The sequence below is a fragment of the Zea mays genome, chromosome 1 (genome assembly GCF_902167145.1).
Source record: "Zea mays cultivar B73 chromosome 1, Zm-B73-REFERENCE-NAM-5.0, whole genome shotgun sequence".
NCBI lineage: Eukaryota > Viridiplantae > Streptophyta > Magnoliopsida > Poales > Poaceae > Zea > Zea mays.
In genome coordinates, this window is record NC_050096.1 from 246,573,691 (window position 1) to 246,597,797 (window position 24,107).

Sequence of the window (24,107 nt, forward strand, 5' to 3'; positions counted from 1 at the left end):
TAGCGCTTGCTCTAGGTGAATCCTAGTTTGTTGAGTGAGTTTAGACAAACCACACAACCCCTCGGCTCTTGCGTGGGCCATTGTAATTGTACCGAGTGGGGCGAGAGTCTTGCGAGACCGTGACAACCGCGTTTGTGTCACGGCCGCCACCGTGTACCGGAGGGAACGAGGCCCGCGGCGTTTCGGCCGGAAGCTCGATAGTGGAGACGGCGGGGAGCGTCCGAGAGGAGCCGGAAGCGGAGCACCACTGGCGCGTGGAGAAGGCCCGCGGCTCTCTACGGAGTTACTCGACCGTGGTGCTTGGCCCTCGCGTGGGCTTCCCTTTGCGTAGGGGCACCAACGAGGATTAGTCGGGACCTTGCGTGGTTCCGGATACCTCGGTAAAAATACCGGCGTCTTCCACGAGAGTTTGCTTCTCTACTTAGCTCTTTACATTCCGCATTTATATTAAGCATTTAAGTTTCAATCTTGTAGTCATACTTATTTAGTGTATATTGAAACTTAGCCTTTGCGGTAGAGATAGCAACACTTAGACAAAACCTAGTTTGCACATTGTAGACTTGATTATTTGCATAGGTCTTGCTCTAGGGATTTAATTGTGGCCTAGTTTAAGTAAAAGTTTTAGAAGTCCTAATTCACCCCCCCCCTCTTAGGCGTCACCCGTTTCCTACAAGTGGTATCAGAGCCGGTTTGGCTCATTTGAAACGCTTTAGCTTCACCGCTAAAAGAGCCGACGCTTTTTAGAGGAAGGGATGGATACCCATAGGCCACCACACTTTGACGGCACTAACTTCCCATATTATAGTGCTAGAATGGCTTGTTACCTAAAGGCCGTTGATCTAGGTGTTTGGAGAGTCACTCGTGACGGGATGAAACCTCTCAAGAATCCCGAGAAACCCACCACGAGTGAGGAAAAAGAAATCCATTTAAATGCTAGAGCCAAAAATTGCTTGTATGAATCTCTTAGCATGGATATTTTCAATCAAGTATTTACCTTGAAAACTGCTAATGAGATTTGGCTAAAATTGCATGAGCTCCATGACGGCACATCAAATGTCCGTGAACAAAAACATTGCCTAGTCTTAAATGAGTATAATTCTTTTGCCATGAAAGATGATGAGCTTGTTAGAGACATGTATTCTCGTTTGAATCTAATAATCAATGAGCTCAACTCTATTGGCATTAATAAGCTAGGTGATGCGGACATTGTGAGGAAGATTATCTCCCTGCTACCACAACAAAGATATGGGAGCATCATCACCATCCTTCACAACATGGAGGACTTGAGCAACATGACCCCGACCATTGTGATTGGGAAAATCGCGGCCTTTGAGATGTCGCGAAAAATGAGTCGGGGAGAGGAGCCAACTTCCTCAAAGCCATATGCTTTTGCATGTGATGAAAGGAAGGGCAAAAAGAAGGCTCCCACTCCAAGTTCCTCAAGTGAAGAAGAGGAAGAAGAAGAAAGTGATGATGATGAAGATAATCAACCATGCACATCATCCTCCGAGGACGAAGAAACAATCCGACGCGTCGGAAAGGTAATGAGGATGATCCGCAAGATTAATCTAATGGGTGTGCCCCTGCAGGTCGAGGATCTTCTCTTTAACATTGACAGGAAAAAGCAAAGGAAGAGAGGATGCTTCGCATGTGGGGAGAAGGGCCACTTCAGGGACAACTGTCCAAATATGGCCAAACCCAAAAAGGAGAGGAGCAAAGGCAAGGCGCTCACAAGTGTTAGAACTTGGGATGACTCTTCAAGTGAAGATGAACCTCCAAGGACGCGCAGCCACCGGTCCTCGTCACGATCATCACGGTCATCACACAAATGCCTTATGGCAAGAGGTAACAAAAGCATTCCATCCTCTAGTGATGAAAGTAGTAGTGATGATGAAGGTGAGGGAAAGGCCTCTCTAGAAGAGCTTGCGGAAGCCGTAAATTTTTTCCAGGATGTTTGCACTAAGCAAAAAGCTCAACTTAAAACTTTGAAAAATAAGTTGGTTAGCTCTCAAAATGATTACAAAGGTTTGCTAGAAAAATTTGAAACTTTTGCAAACTTAAATAGTGAGCTATCAACTAAAATTGAGCTATTAGAGTCTAGTGCTCCATCCACTGCTACCGATGATAGCCTTATTAAAAAGAATGAAAAACTTAAGGCTAAGTTAGCTAGCTCCCAAGAAGCTATTGAAAATTTGCTAGAGAAAATGGAAATTCTTAGCATACACAATAATGAGCTAACTACTAAGCTAGAAAACATTGGTAGCACCCCAGCAGCATCTTTAGTTGAAATACCTGAAACAATTAAGAAAGATGCTTCTACTTCCTGCTTTGATTTAATTGATGATTCTAACCCCTGCAACCAAGTTGTTGTTGAGAATATTGTTGTAGAGACATGTTCGGATGAGGTTGCAAAGGAAAATGAACAATTAAAGCAAGAAGTGGCTCGTCTTGGCAAGGCTTTGTATGACAAGAAAGGCAAAGCCAAACAAATCCGACCTCCACAGGATAACACCACTGCGGGAGTGAACAAGCCTGTAGAGGGAGAAACTGTGATTTGTAGGCTGTGCCACAAGGAAGGCCACAAGTCTTTCCAATGCAAGGCGATGACTGGGGATAAACAAAGACAAAAGTTCAAGCAAAAGTCATCAAGCAAAATCTCCAACACCTACATCAAAAAGGTGGATAAAAAGACTGCTACACCATACTTAATCAAAAAGAAGAAGAATGGAAAGGTGATAGCAATCAAGGCCAACAAGCAAGCCAACAAAGAAAAAGGGGCCAAACGCATCTGGGTGCCAAAGGAGATAATTTCAACCATGAAAAGCACCAAGAAGGTTTGGATACCGAAAGGAAAGTGAGTGGACCAAAGGTCTTCGGGAAATTTGGAGACTTGGCAAAATTGGGATGTATATCATGGGATACATCATATTGGATCAAGTTTATTGCCAAGTGGGTTAGTGAAAACTTTGGACCCAAATTTCCCACCCATGACTAAGGTAACTAGTTTATTGTATTTCTCTTGTTTTTAGATATGCGTATCTATTTTACCTTGTATCTAGTTTACCTTTCTTGCCTAGTATTACATTTGTTATGTACTTTTGTTTAAAATCATGCATACTAGGTAAATCATATGGGAGGATTGCTTGTTTTTAATTCATATACTTAAGCAAACCTACATGGCTTAAAATGTTTATTTAAGCACGGCACATAGCTTTTATATCACTCCATAGTAAATGATGCATCAATTGAAAATTTTGATTTTTACAAGTTGTATCATTTAACTTATATGTGCCAAAGTTTGGATTATGGATAATTCGCCCCTCTTGATATCAAATCAAAGTGCATGTCTCCTACAAGTATTCAAAACTTGTATGCACACCTTTAGGGGAGGTTACTCTATAATCTAACACTTTGAGACTAACATCTTTTCAAGTCTATTTCATGTGATAGTCTCATTGTAAGGAAAATAAGGTCCCCGGAGAAAGGCAACAATCTTCCACTGCAAAATCTCCAAGAACTCTCATGTCTCTCAAGCTCGCCATTGATCTTCAATTGGTATCTTTTGAGACTACTTTCAGTATCATTTACATGTCTTCTCCAATATTTGATTAGACTATATTTCATATCATATGCTTCCATGTTGCTAAAAATGCATAAGTAGTTAACTCATATTCTGTTACCTATGCATAAGGGAAGTTAGTCTTTTCAAATCATGTCCTGCACCTCTAATTTTCACATGCTTTTTCCTAAGTAGAGGATCTCTGACAAGGGGAGTATTTCTTCATCTCTAAAGGGGGAGAAAAACTCTTTATAAAGGAGACAACTCATTTAGGGGGAGTAATCTTTTGAGGACTCTTTCATGTGGTATCATTCACATAGTTTAATTTAATATCCTTCTAGTGATATCATTTGATACAATTCTTGTTGAGGGCAAGCTTTTATTTACTTCCTACATGCTTTTAATGTCTTCCTTTTCGGTGGTTGATGCCAAAGGGGGAGAAGTTTAGGGACCAAAGCAATGAAAACTATATCAAACACCAAACACCACCAATTTAAAATTTTATATCTACAAATAGGCTCTTCAAGTGGTTTTGGTTATTTGGTCCAAAAATAGGAAGTAAGTGAATTATGGAGTTAGGGGGAGGCTTAAGTCCATAATATCACATTGTGGGGACAATCATGCATCTTAGCAAGTAAAATGCATATTTTCATTCAAATACTTGTATTATTTGCTTGCTTTGGTTGTGTTGTCATCAATCACCAAAAAGGGGGAGATTGTAAGGAAAATGGACCCCGGGCCTTTTGGCTAATTGAGTTTTGGTGTTTGATGAACAACACAATCCGTGAACTAATAAGTTTTCTAGTGTTTGTGTTTTGTAGTTCACAGGATGCGAAGAGAATTGGACCAAGGCAATGAGGATGCAACACCTCAAAAGAAGACATAAAAAAGATGCATAGGAGTCCAATACTCAAGAACAAAGAAGCCCGAAGAAATCAGCGAAGAAATCCAAGATAAGGGCTGTCAGCCAGCGCCCGGTGGCGCACCGGACATTGGTGTCCGGTGTGCACCGGACTGTCCGGTGAGGCACCGGACAGTCTGCGCAGAGAGGCCGCAGAAAGGCGCTCTCTGGCTGTAGCACCGGACTGTCCGGTGTGCCAACGAGCAGAAGGCAACGGTCGGATCCAACGGTCGACTCCTACAGGCGCCAACGGTCGGCTGACGTGGCGTGCACCGGACATCTACTGTTCAATGTCCGGTGGTGCACCGGACTGTCCGGTGCACCCGACGACAGAAAGCTGCTGCTTTCTGTCCAACGGCTAGTTGAGGGTGTGGAGGCTATAAATACCACCCCAACCGGCCATTCTCAGGTGTGGGAGCCCAAGCAACATACCAAGGCATATTGTAGACATTTCCAAGTGCTCAAACACCCAAGTGCTTAATAGAATCACTCGGTGATTAGCGTAGGTGCTTTGCGAAGTGCTTAGGTTAGTTAGACCGCATTAGCGCTTGCTCTAGGTGAATCCTAGTTTGTTGAGTGAGTTTAGACAAACCACACAACCCCTCGGCTCTTGCGTGGGCCATTGTAATTGTACCGAGTGGGGCGAGAGTCTTGCGAGACCGTGACAACCGCGTTTGTGTCACGGCCGCCACCGTGTACCGGAGGGAACGAGGCCCGCGGCGTTTCGGCTGGAAGCTCGATAGTGGAGACGGCGGGGAGCGTCCGAGAGGAGCCGGAAGCGGAGCACCACTGGCGCGTGGAGAAGGCCCGCGGCTCTCTACGGAGTTACTCGACCGTGGTGCTTGGCCCTCGCGTGGGCTTCCCTTTGCGTAGGGGCACCAACGAGGATTAGTCGGGACCTTGCGTGGTTCCGGATACCTCGGTAAAAATACCGGCGTATTCCACGAGAGTTTGCTTCTCTACTTAGCTCTTTACATTCCGCATTTATATTAAGCATTTAAGTTTCAATCTTGTAGTCATACTTATTTAGTGTATATTGAAACTTAGCCTTTGCGGTAGAGATAGCAACACTTAGACAAAACCTAGTTTGCACATTGTAGACTTGATTATTTGCATAGGTCTTGCTCTAGGGATTTAATTGTGGCCTAGTTTAAGTAAAAGTTTTAGAAGTCCTAATTCACCCCCCCCTCTTAGGCGTCACCCGTTTCCTACAGAGGTCGAGCGGCGTGACAGCCATGTGGGTGAGGCCGCAGCTGGTGATTCCTCCGGCGGTGCAGGCGGCATAGAAGGCCGGCGAGTACATCTCGATCTTCTCGTTGGGCGCCTGGATCGAGAACGGCACGGCGCCTACTGCTCCAGCCGCGGCAGGCGCTGGGGCAGAGGCATGGAGGCGCGCGGCGGCGCCTGTGGCGGCACAGGAGCGCGCCGAGGAGGTCCCTTTAGCTGGTCGAGGGGCGCCGAGGAGGCAGTAGCTGGGTGGATCTGGGGCAGAGCGGTGGTTTGAGGTGCTTCAGATCGGGGAATGGGGCTCGGCAGCCGCCGCCGCTGAAACCCTAGTCCTCTCGGGCAAAAATAGTCGTCGCGGTCGGTTTTATATGATAGTACAGGAAGCGGTGTACAATATGCGCATACCAAAAAGTGTGTAAACCGTAACACGATTGAGCATAACACGTAGTTATAATTGACGTAAGTAGGTGGTACAGTGAGCCAAAAAGCCTGCGCACCTGATCGGTTGCTGGTCGGGGCTTCCAATAGTTAGAGAGAGCCCAGGGCTCTAAATACTATATATATATATATATATATATATATATATATATATATATATATATATATATATATATATATATATATATATATATATATATATATATATATATATATATATATATATATATATATAGTATTTAGAGCAAATAGACGGTAGTGAACGAGTCCGCTAATTGACTTAACCTGAAATACAGATCATATTCTATTATATACACATATATAGAGCTTCGATCTTATGTACCTACGTACCTAGGGTTTGCTTGGTTGTGGACCAAAAGAAACCTGGCTAAATTAGGCAGCTAGTCAAAGCTGGGCTACACCAAAATTGGACTCAAATTTAGGTGCTTGAATTGTGGCCAAAATGTAATGAGGCCAGAACAAATTTGGGCAGGAATTTAGAGGCGATGAAATTGTCTAAGGATTGGTGTGGGGTGTGTATTGGCGTGGCCAAAATTTCATGGCGGAGCCAAAATCCGACAAAACACTGGGCAAATTGTCTTGGCAAGACTAATATTTGGATTGGCTTGTTTGGGCTTGTATCCAAACACACCCCTTGTTGCAGTGACAATGCAGTCCAAAACAAACAGCAAACAAAAAAAATGTAAACCAAATCCGATCCAGAGTCTTTTTTTAAGAGATAGTACTACTAGAGGTTTTTTTTTTGATTTTTGGAGATAGTACCAGACTACTAGTACATTACAGGGAACCTCCAGAATGGGCGTGGATAAATATTTGCCACTTGCGGCTGTCTCCCATCCATTCCCTTGAAACAACCGGCACCTGGGCAGGGTGCAGTACTTTTCTTTTATTCGTTTACTTATTTATTTTTCTATCAAGAGAGGTCGGAGAATATTATATTTCTTTCAAGATCAAGAGCATATTTGCAGGAGACAGTTCAACAACCTAATCTGGAAGTCGGAAGAATTGCATCTTCTCATGGGCAGGGGTTTGTTTACTGCTAATCCTGTTAGCATTGCGTGCACAACAGTCAATCCAGAAGGTTTCCTTCCAGCATTCCATTCGATCAACATCGCCCCACAGCTAAGTCTGCAAATTGCAAGCTCCAACTTTGACAAAAAAAAACAGAGAGGTGTAGTAGTCTCTTCCGGTTAAAAAGCGGAGAAATATGTCAAATCCATTTTAAATGATTATACTATATATTTGTCAGTAACGGAGAAATATGTCAATTACCAAGAGTGTGCGAGCTTTTTAAGTCCGTAAGCAGTTTTTACTGCAAATCATATCATGGCACGTTTGATGACTACACAAACAAACAACATTACCAAAAGTGGATATTAATCCGATATTTTGCTTTATTTCTCTTCCTAAAACTAGCACTACCCATCATACCCCTCGCCTTCATTTCTCGCGCGGTACTCAGCACAGTGATGAGTGATGCTGTGATGCATACCTCTCTCTCACACACACGTCGTAGTCCATAGTTACTCTAGGTACAACCCCCGAAAAAAGAGTTCAATTTCAAGAGAATCTCAAGCTTTTGCAGCTACAACCTCTTCCAAGACAAAAATTGCAAGTGTCCAGTTGTCACGCCGCGGTTCCGGTTCCGGTTCCGGGTCCGGGTCCGTCCCCGTCGTCCTCGTCCGCGGAGGCGGAGGCCGCCTCTTCGGCCACCGGCGCCTCGCGGTGGTAGGGGGAGAGCCACTTGGCGCGCATGTACTCGGGCTTACGCCAGGGCGGGAGGTGGAGGCCGCGCTTCTTGAGGCTGGCGCGCGCGGCGTCGGCGGCGGCGGCAACGAGGAGGCGGAGCCTGTCGTCCTTGCCCACGAACACCGCCGGCAGCCGCTGCAGCAGGGCGCGGTACGCCTTGGTGGGTCGCGCGACCTCGAACGCCGACCGGAAGTCCACGTCCACCAGGACGCGCTCGCGCGCGCCGCGGTCCGAGGCCGCCGGGAGGAGCACGTCGATGTAAGCGTGCTCGCCGACCGGGTGGGACGGGGACTTGTCCCAGCGGGAGACGCAGACGGAGGCGTCGTGCCCCGCGCCGCGCAGCGACGAGGCTACCAGGCGGAGGAGGTCGCGCCGCCGCGCCCCCGCCTCGCGATGCCGCTCCAGGTGCGCGCACACGTCGGCGAGGAGGTTGCGCTCCCGAAGCGTGGCGCAGTGGACGAGGCCCTGGCCACGGCGGCGCGAGCGACACGGTTAGAAACGGGATCACTTGTCGCGCCCTCGACGAAGAGGAGAATCATATATGTGTGTGTGTTGTGGATCAAGCAGTTGCAGTCAGTTGCTACTCTAGTACCTTGATCGTCTCGGCGACGTCGGAGGCCGCCGCCGCCGCTTCGTCGTCCTCCTCGTCATCTGAATTATCGCCTCCGTGGAAGCAGTTACAGTACCGGCCCCCGTGGGCAGCCTTCTCGCTGCCGACGTCGTCCTCCATGAAGCTGCGCACCATGCCGTCCAGGCACACGGAGCTCGGCTCCGCCTCATCCTTCTCTCCCGCCCCCGCCGATGGTAGACGCTCCGCTGGTGAGATCCGCAGGAGCTGGCGATCGAACAGCCGCCTCAGCATCGACTTCGCCGGCGCCGTGGGCGGATCGGTTGGAGCGGCCCTCATATCCCTACGGAAAGACGAAATGAACGGCCCGAGTTGTATCACCAGGGGAAGCGATCCCGGGAGGCGGCGGTTGCCTGAGACATAGCCTCGCCGGGCTGCTGCGGCCCTCGGATGATTCGATCGGAGTGGTTAGGGTTTTTTTCTTCTTTTTTTTTTCTTTTGATCTTTTTCGGCTCGATTTTTTGGGGGGGAATGCCGGAGTGGGGGAAGAGGACGAGGGGGAGGGGACCGGTTTTAAAGCAGTGGAGTAAGCCGACGTGGACAGTTCGACGGCGTGGCGGGCCGACGTGGTTGTTCTTATCCGCATGCTCTCCGAGGTGGCAGTGGCCCTGTGACTGTGTTCACTTTGCCCTTCCGAGTTCCGACCTGCGTCTGTGTGTGGAACTGTGGACTGTGGATAAATCAGAAATGCTCCAAACGACGCTTCGTTTTGGGATACTGGCATCTCGGCCATCTCAAACCAAATATTCCTTCTGTTAATTTAAATAAATACTCATTCTATGTGTCAATATTTATATCAGGTTGTTCGTTTCAGATTAAATTCAGTTTCGTTTAAACTACTGCAGCTGTAATCTATATAGATAAAATACTGTATAAGTAATTTATAGAGACAAAATATTGTATAAGTAGTAGAAACCAATATGGATTAAAGCCAATTGAACGGGCGGACACACGTTCTTGGTTACTTGAGATTTGTCTGTGGGGAGGACGATACTTTAAAAATGTACTATGTCCATTTATAGATGTCCAAACGTTCGTGCCGGGCCGGCCCGGCCCGGGCACGATTTGACCCGGCACGGAATACACTTGCCCAAGCCCGGCCCGCTCATATGTCGTGTCGTGCCGGGCCGGCCCGTGGACTACAGTAGCCAGTCCAGACCCGGCACGACTTGTCTTACACGGGCCGGGCCGGGCCGGAGGCACGACGGGCTACTAGTGCCGTGCTCGGGCCCGGGCCCATAAACAGATTTGTCCACAGCATTTCAAACACACATTTCAGCAGCAATAAACAGTTTCATACACAGATTTGTACACACAATATACACAGAATTAATTAAGACTGGAGACTTAGTGCAATGCTGCCTCATTAAAAACCTTCCTAGGTAAAAACTCACACCTCGTGAGAAAACCCTAGGAAGGAAAAGAGTACAGCCAGCTCCTTATAGAGTTATAGTTAAACTGTTCAAGTGTCAATTACAGACTTACAGTCCATTACATAAATCATGAGTTCAAGTTCTAATTCTCCTGTTCCTTGTCACTTCAACTCTTTCTTGCTCCTTTCTCTTGATCCCAGAAACTGTTTCTTGTTCATCATCCAGGTACATTGATTCATAAGCCACTTCTAGTTCCTTGGTCTCCTTCTCCACCTCATGCTGCTTGTGCAAGTCTGCTAGCTCCCAGTCCTTGATGCATGAGAGGACCTCCACCATATCAGTTGTTAGCTGCCGTCGCCGTTCCTCGAGGACCCTGCCAGCAAGACTAAAAGTGGACTCCGAAGATATTGTAGAAGCAGGGACAGTTAGTACATCTTTAGCAAGTATAGAAAGTATAGGATAAGTCTGATTATGGCTTTTCCACCAGGTAAGAATATTGAAATCAGAGCCAAACTGAGTTTCAGTGTCACTGTCAAGATATGAAGACAGTTCAGAGAGAGCAGATTGAGAAGATGATACTGAGGGACCTGCACCCCTTCCAACAGAAGCAGAAAAAGAATCATCATCACCATAGATGTCATCCCAAGCCTCACTAGCCTTACCAGAACCACCAGATGCAGGCTGCTGATTTGCATTCAAGCACACCTCACCAAATTTGGTCTCATAGATTATGTACAGCTTACTTAATTTGGTACGAATACTAGATGGAAAGGTACTGTAATCAGTAGCAGTTAGAGAAGACAACCTGAGAAGAAGTTTGTGAAACCCCCTCATCTTAGCTCTAGGGTCAAGAATGAAAACAAAAGCATAGAGAATGGGTATAACCCTCCAATATTTCAGAAACTTGGACTTCATAGAGAATGAAAGCAAAAGCATAGAGAATGGGCACGGCTCCAAGCGGGCCGGGCCGTGCTCGTGCCGGGCCGCTACAGTGCCGGGCCGCGTGCCGCCCGGCGGGCCGGCCCGATTGGACAACTATATGTCCATTAGCCATAACAACAGCGTACTTATAGCAATATCTCTACTCCGGACTCTTAACCAGGCTATGTTTTAAGGCCATACGACGCATGGTCTTCACTCTTCAAGGACCTCTGTGACAGAAGAAAGTGGGCCCATGTATTGTAACAATAAAATATACCATAATAGTCAACTAATATATGAATTGGCTGATAGGTAAATGTGTGTTAAACCAGCAATATGCTAAAATTATTAGCCGTTGTGTTCATAAAGATGAGTGGTTGCATCACGCTAGTATTAAGTAGGGCCATTGATGATCATTTCGTGTTTATACTACATTGTCAAAGTTAATTTTGTCTACACAAGAATCAATGCGAAGATCATGTGGGATGAAAATCAAGTGATGTAATTTTGCCCGGTCTCAACAGATGAAAATCAAGTGTTGAGGTTTTATTTGAATTTTATTGTATTTGATATTAATTAATTAATTAGTATACCACATAGGATTTTTTTTATGATATGGCACTACATTTATTATGAAATAAGTAAAACTAGTCTCATCACCATAAAACTATGTCAAGCCGTTTTCAAGGTATTGATAAGGGCGTGAAATCACCATTGGGACCAATTTATTTCATCTACATCTATTTCATATATTCCTATTGGTTATTTAGATGCAACATTTGAGTCACATTTTAGCCTAAGAAATTGTACGAGGAAACTCTTCATGCAGAGAGCATGTTTTATTATTCATTTCATCTTAGTTTTGTTGATGTGGCAACATTGGAAATTGTGTGATGACTACTAGTCTACCACTGAGAATAGCCTAAAAGTTTCATAAGATGGGTATCAAATAGGTTGATATCACATAATATTTGCGAACACAAGGTTAATTTGTCCCTTGTAGATTGGGTTGGTAATGAGTGATTATCTTCGGGTAGCATCCAAGGTTGTGTCGTGGACAAACCGAGGTGTGTTATTGTGTTGTGCAACCATGTCTCTCAGTTTGTGGTGTACAAGTTTGGAGCATAGGTACGGTGGTCGGCAACGAAGGTGAAGGTCATGCAGGTTTGTGCCGATGGACTGAGAGCAGTGAAGGACGAGCGTTGGGACTTGACCGAGGGACCAGAGGTGCCAGGTGACTAGCCGCATGGCTGACCCCTAGGACACACTCGCGCGAGGGTGTGGTGGAGCGGGTCGTGTTGTCGGCGTGGTCGTGGGCTGGCGGGACACGTGTCCAGGACGTGGGGATGCGTATGTGGCGGGATACTCGCGGTGGTTTGGTGGTTGATCCTCGAAAAACTACCCAATGCTACGAACGGCGAGTTTTCGACCGAGTTTGGCCTCAAAACTTGGTGGTGGTGGTTCCCGTCGAGGTGGCACATGGCATCATCACGAAGGGTGCATCGAGGCGAAGCAAATTTCTGTGGAGCGCGTGGTCGTCAGATCAATATTCGAGGAGTTGGTCCATTTTGCCCCCGCGAAGTGGATAGGCTTTACGTATCTAGGGGTAGTTTAGGAAGTAGTAATAACCCTCTATAAATAGATGGGCGAGCTGGTTGTTTCAGCTATCTCTTTAGACTATCTTATTAGGCTAGTTTCATTTTTGCTCTATAGTTTCTATTCCCCAGTGTAGCCAAGATCCTCAGGTGGATATGCTCTACACTTTAATTCTGTTGCGACCTACTTGAAGCGATCCTCATTTCGTTGTGATCCAGACTTCCAGTAGAGTTAGAAATTCTAAGTTTTTGGTGCAAAATTTTATTTGCCTATTCACCCTCTCTAGGCGACATCCAGATCTTGTTCCCGGGTGAAAGCATCTATGCCCCTAGTTGGTTTTAGTGATTAATGACAACCTAAGATTATTGTGACTAACGTGTGTTTTTACACTATATGGTAAGTTAAGTCACAATGCAGGAAATTGGGCTCCAATAGGTGAAAAACACCATAGATGAAACTTGAAGCAACGACTAAAAAGGTGAACCAAAAGGGGAAGGACTACAATATCCTAAGTGTCGAAGGAGTTGTGGGACACTTATTATAGAGTTAGGACCTTTATTTTTTATTTTGGTCATACTATAAAGAGGGTTATGGGTGAGTAGCTTGACCAAGGATGTCTAGTGTAGTTTTGGTGAATGCACACACTTAAATCTAGTCCTAGGTGTCACTCTGTAGCTCACACAAAAGTTGGAGTCAAAACCGTTTTATAAAACCACAAGTTAGAACAGTTTGCAGCCTCTCTAGGCACCAGACTATCCGGTGGTCCATCGGACTGTCTGGTGGCTCCCCGGACTGTCGACCCAGAGAGCATGTTTTTGCTCTCTGTCTGTGAAGAAGCACCAGACTGTCTAGTATGCATCAGACAGTGTCATGTTATTTTCAGAACTAGCTGTTGGTGGCGCACAAGTGGCATACCAGACTGTCCGGTGCACCCACGCACAGTGCATCACAATAATAGCTAGTTTTGGGTGGTTGGGTTATCTATACCCCTTCCACCAGTCATATTAAATGTCTTGCTGCCACAACAACATAACATTAATTGCATTGAGCTTGCAAGTCCACATTCTATAGTGAGGTGATTAGCAAAATCATAATCTCGCGTTAGGACCTCATTAGTGCAAGAGAGAGCCACCTAGAGCACACACCACATGCATTAGGATTCTCTTCGTCAAGTAAAAGTATATGGCTCATTACTCTTGGTGATCGGCATCACCTAGACGACTCGATGGCGTTTGGAGCACGGTGATCACCCTAGAGGATTTATTGATGACCCGGCTCAAGCTTGTTTGCGGTCGTGAGGGATCCACCTCGCCGGAGAGGAAAAGGATCATCTCGTAGTGAGCACTTGGTCCTTGCGAGGATTAAGGGGGAGCGATAACCTTGTGTGGGTGCTCCAATAAGGACTAGTGGAGAGTGCTGACTCTCTGATACCTCGGGAAAATTCAGAGGAGTTTTCTTGCCCTTGCTTTACATTCTGCAATTACTTTGAGAAATTTACTTTGACTATTTTCATTCCTAGTACTTGCCATGATGACTTATGGTTTGTTTAGCATTTCCTAGCTTTTGTGATCTAGCTAAGTAGTTGGGTGAAGTTGTGCTCCTGTTTAGGCTTTAATCTTTTGCAAGAAATTTAGAGAAGCTCAATTCACCCTCCTCTTGGGCATCGCGATCCTTTCACTAGGCAAAGCGAACTTTTAGTAGATCTCTTTGCTGACTGCATGTTTTTCATCTGTTTGGAACATGGTTCCTATCGAGGTCAAGGGATTTCGCGCTAGTTCCAAGGATAGGCTGCGATTTGACAATTTACTCATGACAATCTTTATTATGGGTTTTTTCTAGGATATCTGGTGTTTTTGCCATCTCATCCTGCCACCTTCTGATGTAATTGCGCAGGTACTCTCCTTCCCCTTGGTCAATTTGTTGCGGCTGATGACCAATTGTCCTAGGCCCTGAAGAGATGGATAAAGTTATAAATGAACTCATCCCAAGAATCTATTGAGTTGGGGGCTATCCTAGCAACCATTCTCTCGGTACAAGCATGAGAAATTCGATGAAATAATTTTCCACGACAGGAGGGCCTCCTTTGACTGATGTGATGGATAGGCGACAGATCTCTAAGCATTCAACATCGTTAGTATTTCCGATATAAGCTCTAATTTTACTGGATAAACTTCTCAGGCCAATGCACCGCCTTTAGATGATCCATGAAAGCTTTGACTAGAATGATTGGTGGACCTCTAGTAAGTTTCACATTGTAATTTTTTAGTGGGTTGCCTCTATCTTCTACCATCATAGTGCTTGTCCTGCATATAGGGCCGAGTAGGTCATCATGTTATCTAGACAGGCTATGTCTTCTCTTATTTGAGGTATATTTTGACAAAGTAAGGGTGTGAGTTGATTGGTCACAAGTTTGGACTCGATAATGTTCTGAGTTGGTGTCACGTGGATGATTCTTCCTTGAAAATTGATCGTCCTCGTGAGTTAGTGATATATGGCTCATGGGTCCGAGATGCCCCCATATCTACCCGCTCAGGGACCCCAGGACCGGGTCATCCATATTTTTTTTGATTGCGCAACACCTTCAGTCTATTCTAAAGTTGGATGGTTTCTTGCTTTTGTTGTTGCTTTGAGTGGGTCTCGGTTTGACGCACTAGGATTCCCTATTTCTCCTAGCTGTGAAGCTGCCACTCGATGCAGATAGCTTCTCGGTAGGGCGAGTTTCCTATGGCTGGCTGCTAGCAGCCTGTTCAGGGTTGTGATATCCTTCTAGATGTTAATTTGTCGTGATGGCTAGACACTCACCTTCTTTGAACCCTTCACTTGGGTTTGGTATCTTCGTTGTGGTAGTAGAAGGATCAGAAAAAGAGTCGGGATCTAAACTTATGTTAAAGTTGATGTCATATTCTTGGTTCAACTCATTGACATTATCAAGCACGGGTTGGTGTGTGGGTGGATTTTCACTCTTATGGATCTATGGCACGTTGTGTGTGTGATGCCGCTAGAATCGAGATCATTGTCCTTGGGTTTAATTCCACTATCTTCGAGCTCAGATCATCGCCTTGGCTTTCTTGCGTGTGATTCATGGATGCCATTAGATTGGTTATGATCGGTGTAGCCCCTACCTAGCACGTCAACTATCAAGGAATTATCGATAGTTTTTGAAGAATTTCTTATGGGCGCATACATGATCAATAATCTGAAGGTGAATCGGAAGAGACATAAGATTTATACCGGTTCGGGACCTCTAGGGAGATAATACCTTATGTCCATTTTTCCAGTGGCTATGTTCTATTACTTGTCCTCCCCCTTGGGGGTGCCTTCCCCTTCCTTTTTTATAACAGAAGGAAGAGTTTGGTTACAAGGAAAACATGTACATATGTATATCTAGATTACTGCATCTATATCTAACTACCAACCCCTTATATCTCGGTGTTGTTTGTTATGAAGAGTCTTATATGCATAAAATAGTCTTCAAGTCACCCAATCTCTCCCTTGATATGAGACTCTAGATGTGCTAGTCCGAGTCCTCAGTCGAGACTGAGTTGGGGTTTGTAGACCTCTTACTGAATACCCAAGTGCCTATTGGTATCCCATGGTGCATATCCTTCACATGGTGGCTAATATTAGTGATTGGTACAACTACCTCATTTCACTGTATCAATCTGAAGGACCGGCGAGGCGACCAGAGTGGGTGAATGGGAGCCACTACAAATTCTCGAACTAAGCGAACTGTCCTTGTGAATTGATTCCCAAAGTTACCCCAAAACCTCAAGGGACTCCCAAGGAACTAGATAACTCTGTATTTCAACCCATTGTCATTTGAACACACCAAAAACCTAGAAACAGAGCAACCCAACTGCCTACCAAAAATTAGAGTCAAAAGCGCAGAACAAGGGGCGCGGCAGTGCCGGACCACAAAAACAAGGTAGAATTGCCTCAAACTTTGCAAAAAGTTTATGCGGGTGAAAGATGTCTACATGTGAAGTATGAACCCAAGCAACACAAAGATCAAGGTGCAGATTAGAAATCTCATCTCAGTTGGGGTTTTCTATTCGAGATCAAACTGAGTTCTTATCAAACCACGACCAAAAATTGCAACAACTGGGTGTATGCAGTGATTTGAGAAGTGCAACTCACCACCAATCAACCCCCAAACCAAATCCTCACACAAGAACTTGATGGTTCTTCACAAGATCATAAAACGATAAGAGGGAAGAACACAAGAGCAAAGTGCTTCAAAAACTAGCAAGGGAACAAAACTAGGTTGAAGCCAATCAAAACATGTGGGTCGAACCGGTGACCCTTCCTTAGATTAATTGTTGCAGATTATAGGCACAATCGACAGACCAAAATTGATGTGGATCTCATGGCTAAAACTGGTGACTACCTAGAGAAGAAAACTAGGAGTTCTAAACAAATTCTTTAATCAAATGGCAGCCAAGATATGTTGAACTAACTAGCTCTCCCCTATATTAATTGAGTGTTATTTCCATTTCCTAAACTACCCCTATTTATATAGCGCCTATCCACTCCACCAGGGGCGAAATGGACCAACTCCTAGGGTTTTCATCTGACAGTCACACCCTTCACACGGAATTGCTTTGCCTTTACACACCCTCCGTGATCACGCCATGCGTTGCCTGTAGTTTCCACTGAAACTGCCACCGCTGGGTTTTGAGTCCAAACCCAGTCAAAAACACCATTCATAGCAATGGGTGGTTTTCAGGCTCAACCACCAAACCATCGTGACTATCGCCCCATGTGTGTGTCCCCCATGTCTTGGACACGTGCTCTGCCTGTCCTCGACCGTGCCGGCAATACGATCCAGTCTGCCACGTCCTCGCGCAAGTGTGTGTCCCATGTGTCAACCACCACGGCTAGTCACCCGACTGCTTTGGTCCGTCAGCCAAGACCCAGTACTCGTCCTTCACCGCTCATGCTATATCAGCACGAGCCGGCATGACCTTCACCTCAGCCGTCGACTACCATCCCTATGCTCCACACCTGCACACCGCAAGCCAACAAACATGGTTGCACATACACATAACTCACAGCTCAGTCAGTCCACAACTAGATCCAAGACGCTACTCGTTGACAATCACTCATCATCAACCCAAACCATAAGGGACAAGTCAACCTTGTGTTCATAATCTCCCCCTTGATGAGTGTGTTGTCAACACCACCACATGAACATATATAAGCAGAAGGACGAGGAAGAAGAGAAACTCACTTGAACGACCAAAAGCCAGATAAAAGTCGAACAAAATCATCCAAAGCGAGCAAAGCTTGGTCCCCAAAGAAATGGGCAGTGGCTCAACATGACCAAGTAGAAAATAGCTAGTCCTCAAGAAGAGGCAAAAGCAGGGCTCAACCCCACTAGCCAGCAATCAAAAGCACATCCAAGCGCAAAAGCTAAAGGTAAAGCTAGTTCCTCCAGAAAGAGGCAAAAGGCTCAACACAACTAGCAAAAGCTCCAAATAGCTCAAATATCTCCTCCTATGAAAACACTCCCCCAAAGCAAAATCTCCCCCTTTGATGATGGGATTATCAGAAGCCCAAAATGCACAAAATCTCTCCCCCTTGTTAGGAGGCCAAAAATCTCAGTCTCTCCCCCTTGTTGACAAGTGGACTCATCAAGCACAAATGTGGGTAGAAACAGAAACCCTCCCCTTGACAAGAGAACTCTCCCTGAGAAAATGTAGAAATGCAAAAAAGAGGGAAAATGGAAAAATGCATGAGCTTCAGGAGTATACTAGTCAGAGTGTAAAAATGCTCTAAGTGGTGTTGTGCTATGTGTGCAACAATAAATGCACCTGTTGGCAAATGCTCAAGCTCATATGCACAAGATATGTGAAGTGTAAGAATTTTGATTCAGTTTAAACAGTTCAAAAGAGAATTTGACCATTAAGACAACACTAGGCATAGAGTAAGCAAGAAATCAACTAAGTGTCGGTCAAGGTAAGCCATGTGAACTAGCCCAAACAATGGTCAGTCATCATGCTAGAAACATATCTGAAGTTGATACTAGTTGAAATTTTCATGATTTATTGGATTTTGCAGTGGATTACAAATTTCAATCAAAAGCATGTGAGTGTGAGAGGTTGTAAGCATTGTCGTTGTCTAACTTTTCAACCGGGTGTAGCCTATGCAGAAAAGCAATCAGAAGTTACAGACACTGGTTTCGATCATCCACTACCCTACTCAAGTTCATCCAAAGGTGAAAATGGAAGTGGTCTCAATACAGAGAGGTGGTGACAAAAGTGAACCCATCTCAATCTTTCTGAAATGCTCACTTATCTTGATTTTGGTTTTAAGCACAAATTTTATGATTCAAGACAGTGAATGACTCAGAGCATGAGACATAGCCACCTAGCATACTAGTGATAGCACAAAGGATTTCAAACACATCCTACACATTCTAGGTGTCAATCTCAAATGGTGAACATGTTTTTGATTCAACAAGTAGTAGTCAAGTTCACAATTATGAAAACAAGCTTAGCTCAACAAAATTGTATCAATATGAGCAAAAAGAGCCTAGGGCTGCCATAGTATCACCATGTACACACAAAACATACTACTAGGAGCATAGTTACAATATAGCAGTTATACAAGTGAAGCTTAAAATACTACATGAGATGCAGTTATAATATAGGAATCAAGAAAGAAAGACTAAAATCTACATGAAAAAACAGAAGAGAGAAATAAAATCCAAAGGGGGCCCTTGATAAAAAAGGGAGACTAAAATCTACATGAAAAGCAGAAGAGAGAAATAAAAACCAAAGGGGCCTCGATCAAAAAGGGAAGCAAACACCCAATTCCCCTCACAAATGTGCAAAAGTAGACTGATTAAGAGGTTTGGTGAAAATGTTAGCCAGCTATCGATGGGTATCAACGTGGCGCAATGTCACCTTTCTCAGAATGACCACAAAAAAGTTAAAGCGAACATCAATGTGCTTGGTCCTCGAATGCAACACAGGAATATTGGCAACACTTATGGCACTCGTGCTATCACAAAGTAGAGGCACATGATGAAAATCCAAGCCAAAATTTTGTAAAGTAGCCATCATCCATAACAATTGCAAGCAACAGCTAGCGGTAGCGACATACTAAGCCTCTATGGTAGACTGAGCAATGTTGGACTATTTGCACGAAGACCAGGAAACCAACAAAGTTCCTAAAAACAGACAAGTCCTAGAAGTAGACTTACATTCCAAGCGACATCCTACAAAATCAGCATCAGAATAACTGCACAAAGACACAACAAAAGAAGAAGAGTACCATAAGCCAAACTCAGGAGTGAAGCGCAGGTACCCCATAATCCATTTCACAGCATGTCTGTGAGAAGTGCGTGGGGAGGCTTGGAAGCGAGCACACAGACACACTGCAAAGTGCATATCTAGCCTCGTCGCAGTCAAGTATAGGAGGGAGCCAATCATGCTTCTATACTCCTTCTGCTCCATGGGCTCGCCGTCCTCATCGCCATCAAGCGTCGTCATGGTAGACATGGGCGTAGAATGAGTCTTGGCCTCGCTCATGTCGAACTTCTTCAGGTCGTCCTTTGTATACTTTCCCTGATGCACAAAAGTCCCATCTCGGGTCTGCTTGATTTGTAGCCCAAGAAAGAAGTTTAGCTCACCCATCATGCTCATATCAAATTCCATGCTCATAAGTTTTGAAAACTTGGAAACAAGAGCACGAGAAGAGCCACAAAAAACAATATCATCCCCGTATATCTAGACTAAAAGAGTACCACTGTCATGCTTGAGGAGAAAAGGAGTTTTGTCCGTAGAGCCCTTTTTAAAACCCTTTGAAAGAAAGAAAGATTTCAAACGCTCATACCAGGCTCTAGGGGCTTGTTTCAAATCATACAAAGCTTTTTGGAGGTCTAGTGACGACTCGCCCGAGGTGTAACACCCCGTCCACTCTCAGACCGATGGTACTTACTCTTGGCAGCTCTTTAGGATCATATGTTGTCCCCATAGAACAACATGAGTCTTTTGGATGCATTTTGTCCTCACTCATACGCACTCGAGAAAACTTCTTGGTTGGTCACCCATCCCAAATTGCCCCAAGTCAAGCACGCTTAACTTGGATGTTCTTTCGAGATAGACTTCCGAAAAAGAAGATGCACCTTATTGATATGAGTACTCTATCAAGCCATGTCCGGACATATGCACAGGATGCTGAATGGGCACCGGGATCTACAGAAATTAGGGGTACCCAGATCACAACTCTAAAGTCTAGACAGTAAGAAAGGGTCATAAGCAAACACGCTCCCAACATACCAAGGCACGAGGGACCTAAGTCACGACTCGCCCGAGGCCAACCCCTGGCGGGTGAAGCAGTTACGACTCGCCTGAGGCCAACATCGGGTGGGAGACACAGTCACGACTTGCCTGTGGTCATCCCCGGGCGAAAGAAGCAGTCACGACTCGCCTGAGTCCAACCTCAGACAGTCACGGCTCACCCGAGGCCAACAGTAGTAGTACATAAAGTTGTTTTACGATATTGATAATGTTTGCCACACAGATCTTGCATATCATATTGATGTTTGTCGTTTCGTATCACAATTTTTACTTCCATCGCAATCCACATGCACATAGTTATATACTATAAATAGTAATACTTTCTTATACATATTTGACCAAAGTAAAAATTGGTCCATTCTTCAAAAAGCAAGAGCGCGAAAGAGTAGTGTAAACCCATGCAAAGAGACCATGAGCGAGAGGCATGTCCATGTTCCAAACGCGAATATTTTGGAACGGCAGTGCTGGCCAACAGAAAACCAGTAGGATGCGCATCCAAATCCAAAGAGAGAGTGAGGGGTCCACGCATGTTGACATCCTCGCGTAATAATGCAATATATGCTTCTGTTGGGGACTTGTTCTCAAATGCTAAGAATTAAGAACAAGGCAACACAAAAAATGTTAAGTGTTAAGGTCCTTCGTCCTCCATAACGATATATCCCTTCGGGATATAAAGCATCTCGGACGAAGGTTACGAAGGACATTCCTTCGTAAGCATAACAACGAAGAATGAAGCATTCACATAAATCATAGAATATGAAATAAACATTTAAATATTGTCATAGAGTTATCTCTACTTGTATTAATGAATATAAATGACTTTGAATTACAAATGTACCTTCGTTCCTGCGGAAGGCAAAAGTACAGGCGTGATGCGAAAGCAAATGACAGGTTCACGTGAACATTACAGAGGTACTGTTCATCTATTTATAGGCACAGGTCGCAGCCTGTGACAAATTACAATTATGCCCCTTGCGAAAGTTTACAGCATTGACTCAGACCTATATGTATAAAAAGGTCATTCTATCTCTATGTCGGTTTAAAACGCCGAAGCTCCATGAAAAGGGACCTTCGGCCATCTCTTGGAGACGACTTCAGCCGAAGCTGCTTCTTCGTGTGAGACCTTCGGCGCACCGAAGCACGACCCCAACAGTAGCCCCTTTCGCGGTGCTAGATCGTTCTTCGTAACGAGCTTGACCCGTGAAAAAAGCCTCTTCAGCTTCGGGAAGCCGAAGGTCCAAAAAACACCTTCCCTGAGCTCGTTGCGGAGAAACGATCCGACTTCCGAGCGCGTGTCGGTCCCACCTTGCAGAGTTACTGTTTGATCCTTGCGGTCCACTGCGCAGCGGGTACAAGTTACTGCGCGCCTGGTGTAACAATTCCGCCGCTTCGCCTTCTTACCTGCAGCACTATATAAACTGACAAGTAGTTGTGAAGTTACCACAGCATTCATTGCTATTTGCACTGTTTTGCTGCCGAAATTTTCCATCATAGCCGAAGCTTAAGTCCCAAAATCGAACGAAGGTGCTTCTCAACGTCCGCTTCGTCAGAAAGAAGAGCTTCGGAGAAAAGAAAAAAGTAAAAAGTTTTTGACTTCCCAAACTTAGAATCAAATGGCGAGAATACGATCTACTGCCAAAGTTGTACGTGAGGGAGACGAAGCCGAAGGTTCAGACACTGTGCCCATCTCCGAAGCAATGCAGCGTTCCGGTCTACTGACTACGGAAGAAATGCCTGCTGCTGAAGCAGGCCCAACAACTGCCGAAGGAAAAGAAAACATTGAAGGGACTGACTCCGAAGATGACTATGACCTTGCTATGCCCAGCAAGCCCAGTCACCTGGATTTTGGGAAATCAACTGTTTCAAAAGCTGACCTTTCGAAGATGGTGAAAGCAGGTTATTTCAATGAGGACCAGAAGAAGCTACTCCGCTTCGGGGAAGAAGAAACCACCCCGAAGCCAAGGAAGGATGAGATTGTTATTTTCAAGAGTTTTTTAAAAGCCGGGCTTAGATTCCCTCTCCACGGTATTGTTGCGGAGATACTAAGGAGGTTTGGTATCTATTTTCATCAATTGACTCCTAACGCCATCGTTAGGCTCAATGTTTATATCTGGGCCCTCCGAAGCCAAGCTGTGGAACCATTTGCTGACAGCTTCTGCCGAGCTCACGAATTACATTACCAAACAAAGGCCAGAAAAGATGGGCTACATGATAATTTCGGTTGCTATAATTTTGCCTACCGGAAGACAACAAAGTGTCCTGTCATCAGCTACCGAAGCAAATGGCCAGCAGGTTGGAAATCTGAGTGGTTTTATGTAAAAGTTGACGAAGACAAAGAAAAACTGGTACAAAGCCCTTTGGAGTTAATCTTCGGAGAGACAAGGCCACGATGCCACATTGGCGACCTAAAAGGTCCCACCTGGGCTGCTCTGGGTGAATTTGAAATTATCTCAGAACATATTGGCACCAGGGATCTAGTTCAAGAGTTCTTGGCATTCAGAGTTTTCCCTACTCTAAAAGAGTGGGAGATGCCGAAGCTGGAGGGAGAGAAGAAGAAGGGTGAACTCGTCCGGCTTCCCTATCACTTCAAGTTTAAAAAGTACTTCAAAAAACCCTGCAAAGAGTGGTTAGAATCAATTGAGGTGATGTGCAATGAGATCCTGGGGAATTACTCCAAAAAAGAGGATCAATTAATGACAGCAGCTTTCGGTGCCCGACCGAAACGAAGACTGAACCGAGTATTTGATGCCCTGGGCTTCGAGTATTCAGACTACGAGCAGTTGAACAAGGGTGCCGAGGGCCATAAAAGAAAAAGAGTAGCCGAAACCGAAACTCTGATCAGAGATGAAGAAGGACCAGCAAAGAAAAAGAAAATTATCAAGAAAAGAACAATATCCACTCCGAAGCGCAAATCACCCGAAGAAGAGGGGTCCCCCACACCGCCTTCTACCAGCGACGTGGATGAAATTTTAAAGGTAATGACTGAACCCATGCCTACGAAGCTAAGTCCACTAGGGCTCCAACTGACGAAGCTTTTTCAAAAGGTGGACGAGCCGGATCAGACGAAGACAAGCAAACCCAAACGGCAAAGAATTATTGCGGTAACTGAAGTTATCGATAAGACGCCGCCAAGGGCGTCAATCCAAAAAACGGCAGCTGCCGAAGGTAGAGCTTCGGAAGTCGCGGCTACCGAAGCTGCCACACCCGAAGATGTAAATTTAGAAACTACTCTTGAAAATATTGACAAAATTTTGACGGAAAACATTGAAGAAGCTGCCACCGTTACTGAAGAAATCCTGGCCACAGTGCCAGGGAAAGGGAAAGAAATAGTCGAAGAAACTTCGGACGACGAAGCCTATTCTTTCCAGAATCTAATTGGGCAGAAACT

At 45.1% G+C, this 24,107-nt stretch overlaps 1 protein-coding gene across 1 annotated transcript; it reads right to left on the bottom strand.

Moving 5' to 3' along the window:
* Positions 1-7,517: 7,517 nt before the first annotated feature.
* On the bottom strand, positions 7,518-8,957 carry LOC100283833 (uncharacterized). Its single transcript, NM_001175990.1, has 2 exons — positions 8,488-8,957; positions 7,518-8,360 (listed from the first exon to the last, which is right to left on the bottom strand). Exons 1-2 carry the CDS (start codon positions 8,800-8,802, stop codon positions 7,773-7,775), a joined length of 903 nt encoding a protein of 300 aa, NP_001169461.1. The 5' UTR covers positions 8,803-8,957; the 3' UTR covers positions 7,518-7,772.
* Between the last annotated feature and the right edge of the window lie 15,150 nt (positions 8,958-24,107).

Bases quoted from the DNA above. Each gene is read 5' to 3' on its own strand.
- LOC100283833 (NM_001175990.1), bottom strand. From the start codon at position 8,802: ATGAGGGCCGCTCCAACCGATCCGCCCACGGCGCCGGCGAAGTCGATG. The intron at 8,361-8,487 runs GTACTAGAGTAG...CGCCGTGGCCAG, and splicing joins ACGTCGCCGAGACGATCAAG to GGCCTCGTCCACTGCGCCAC.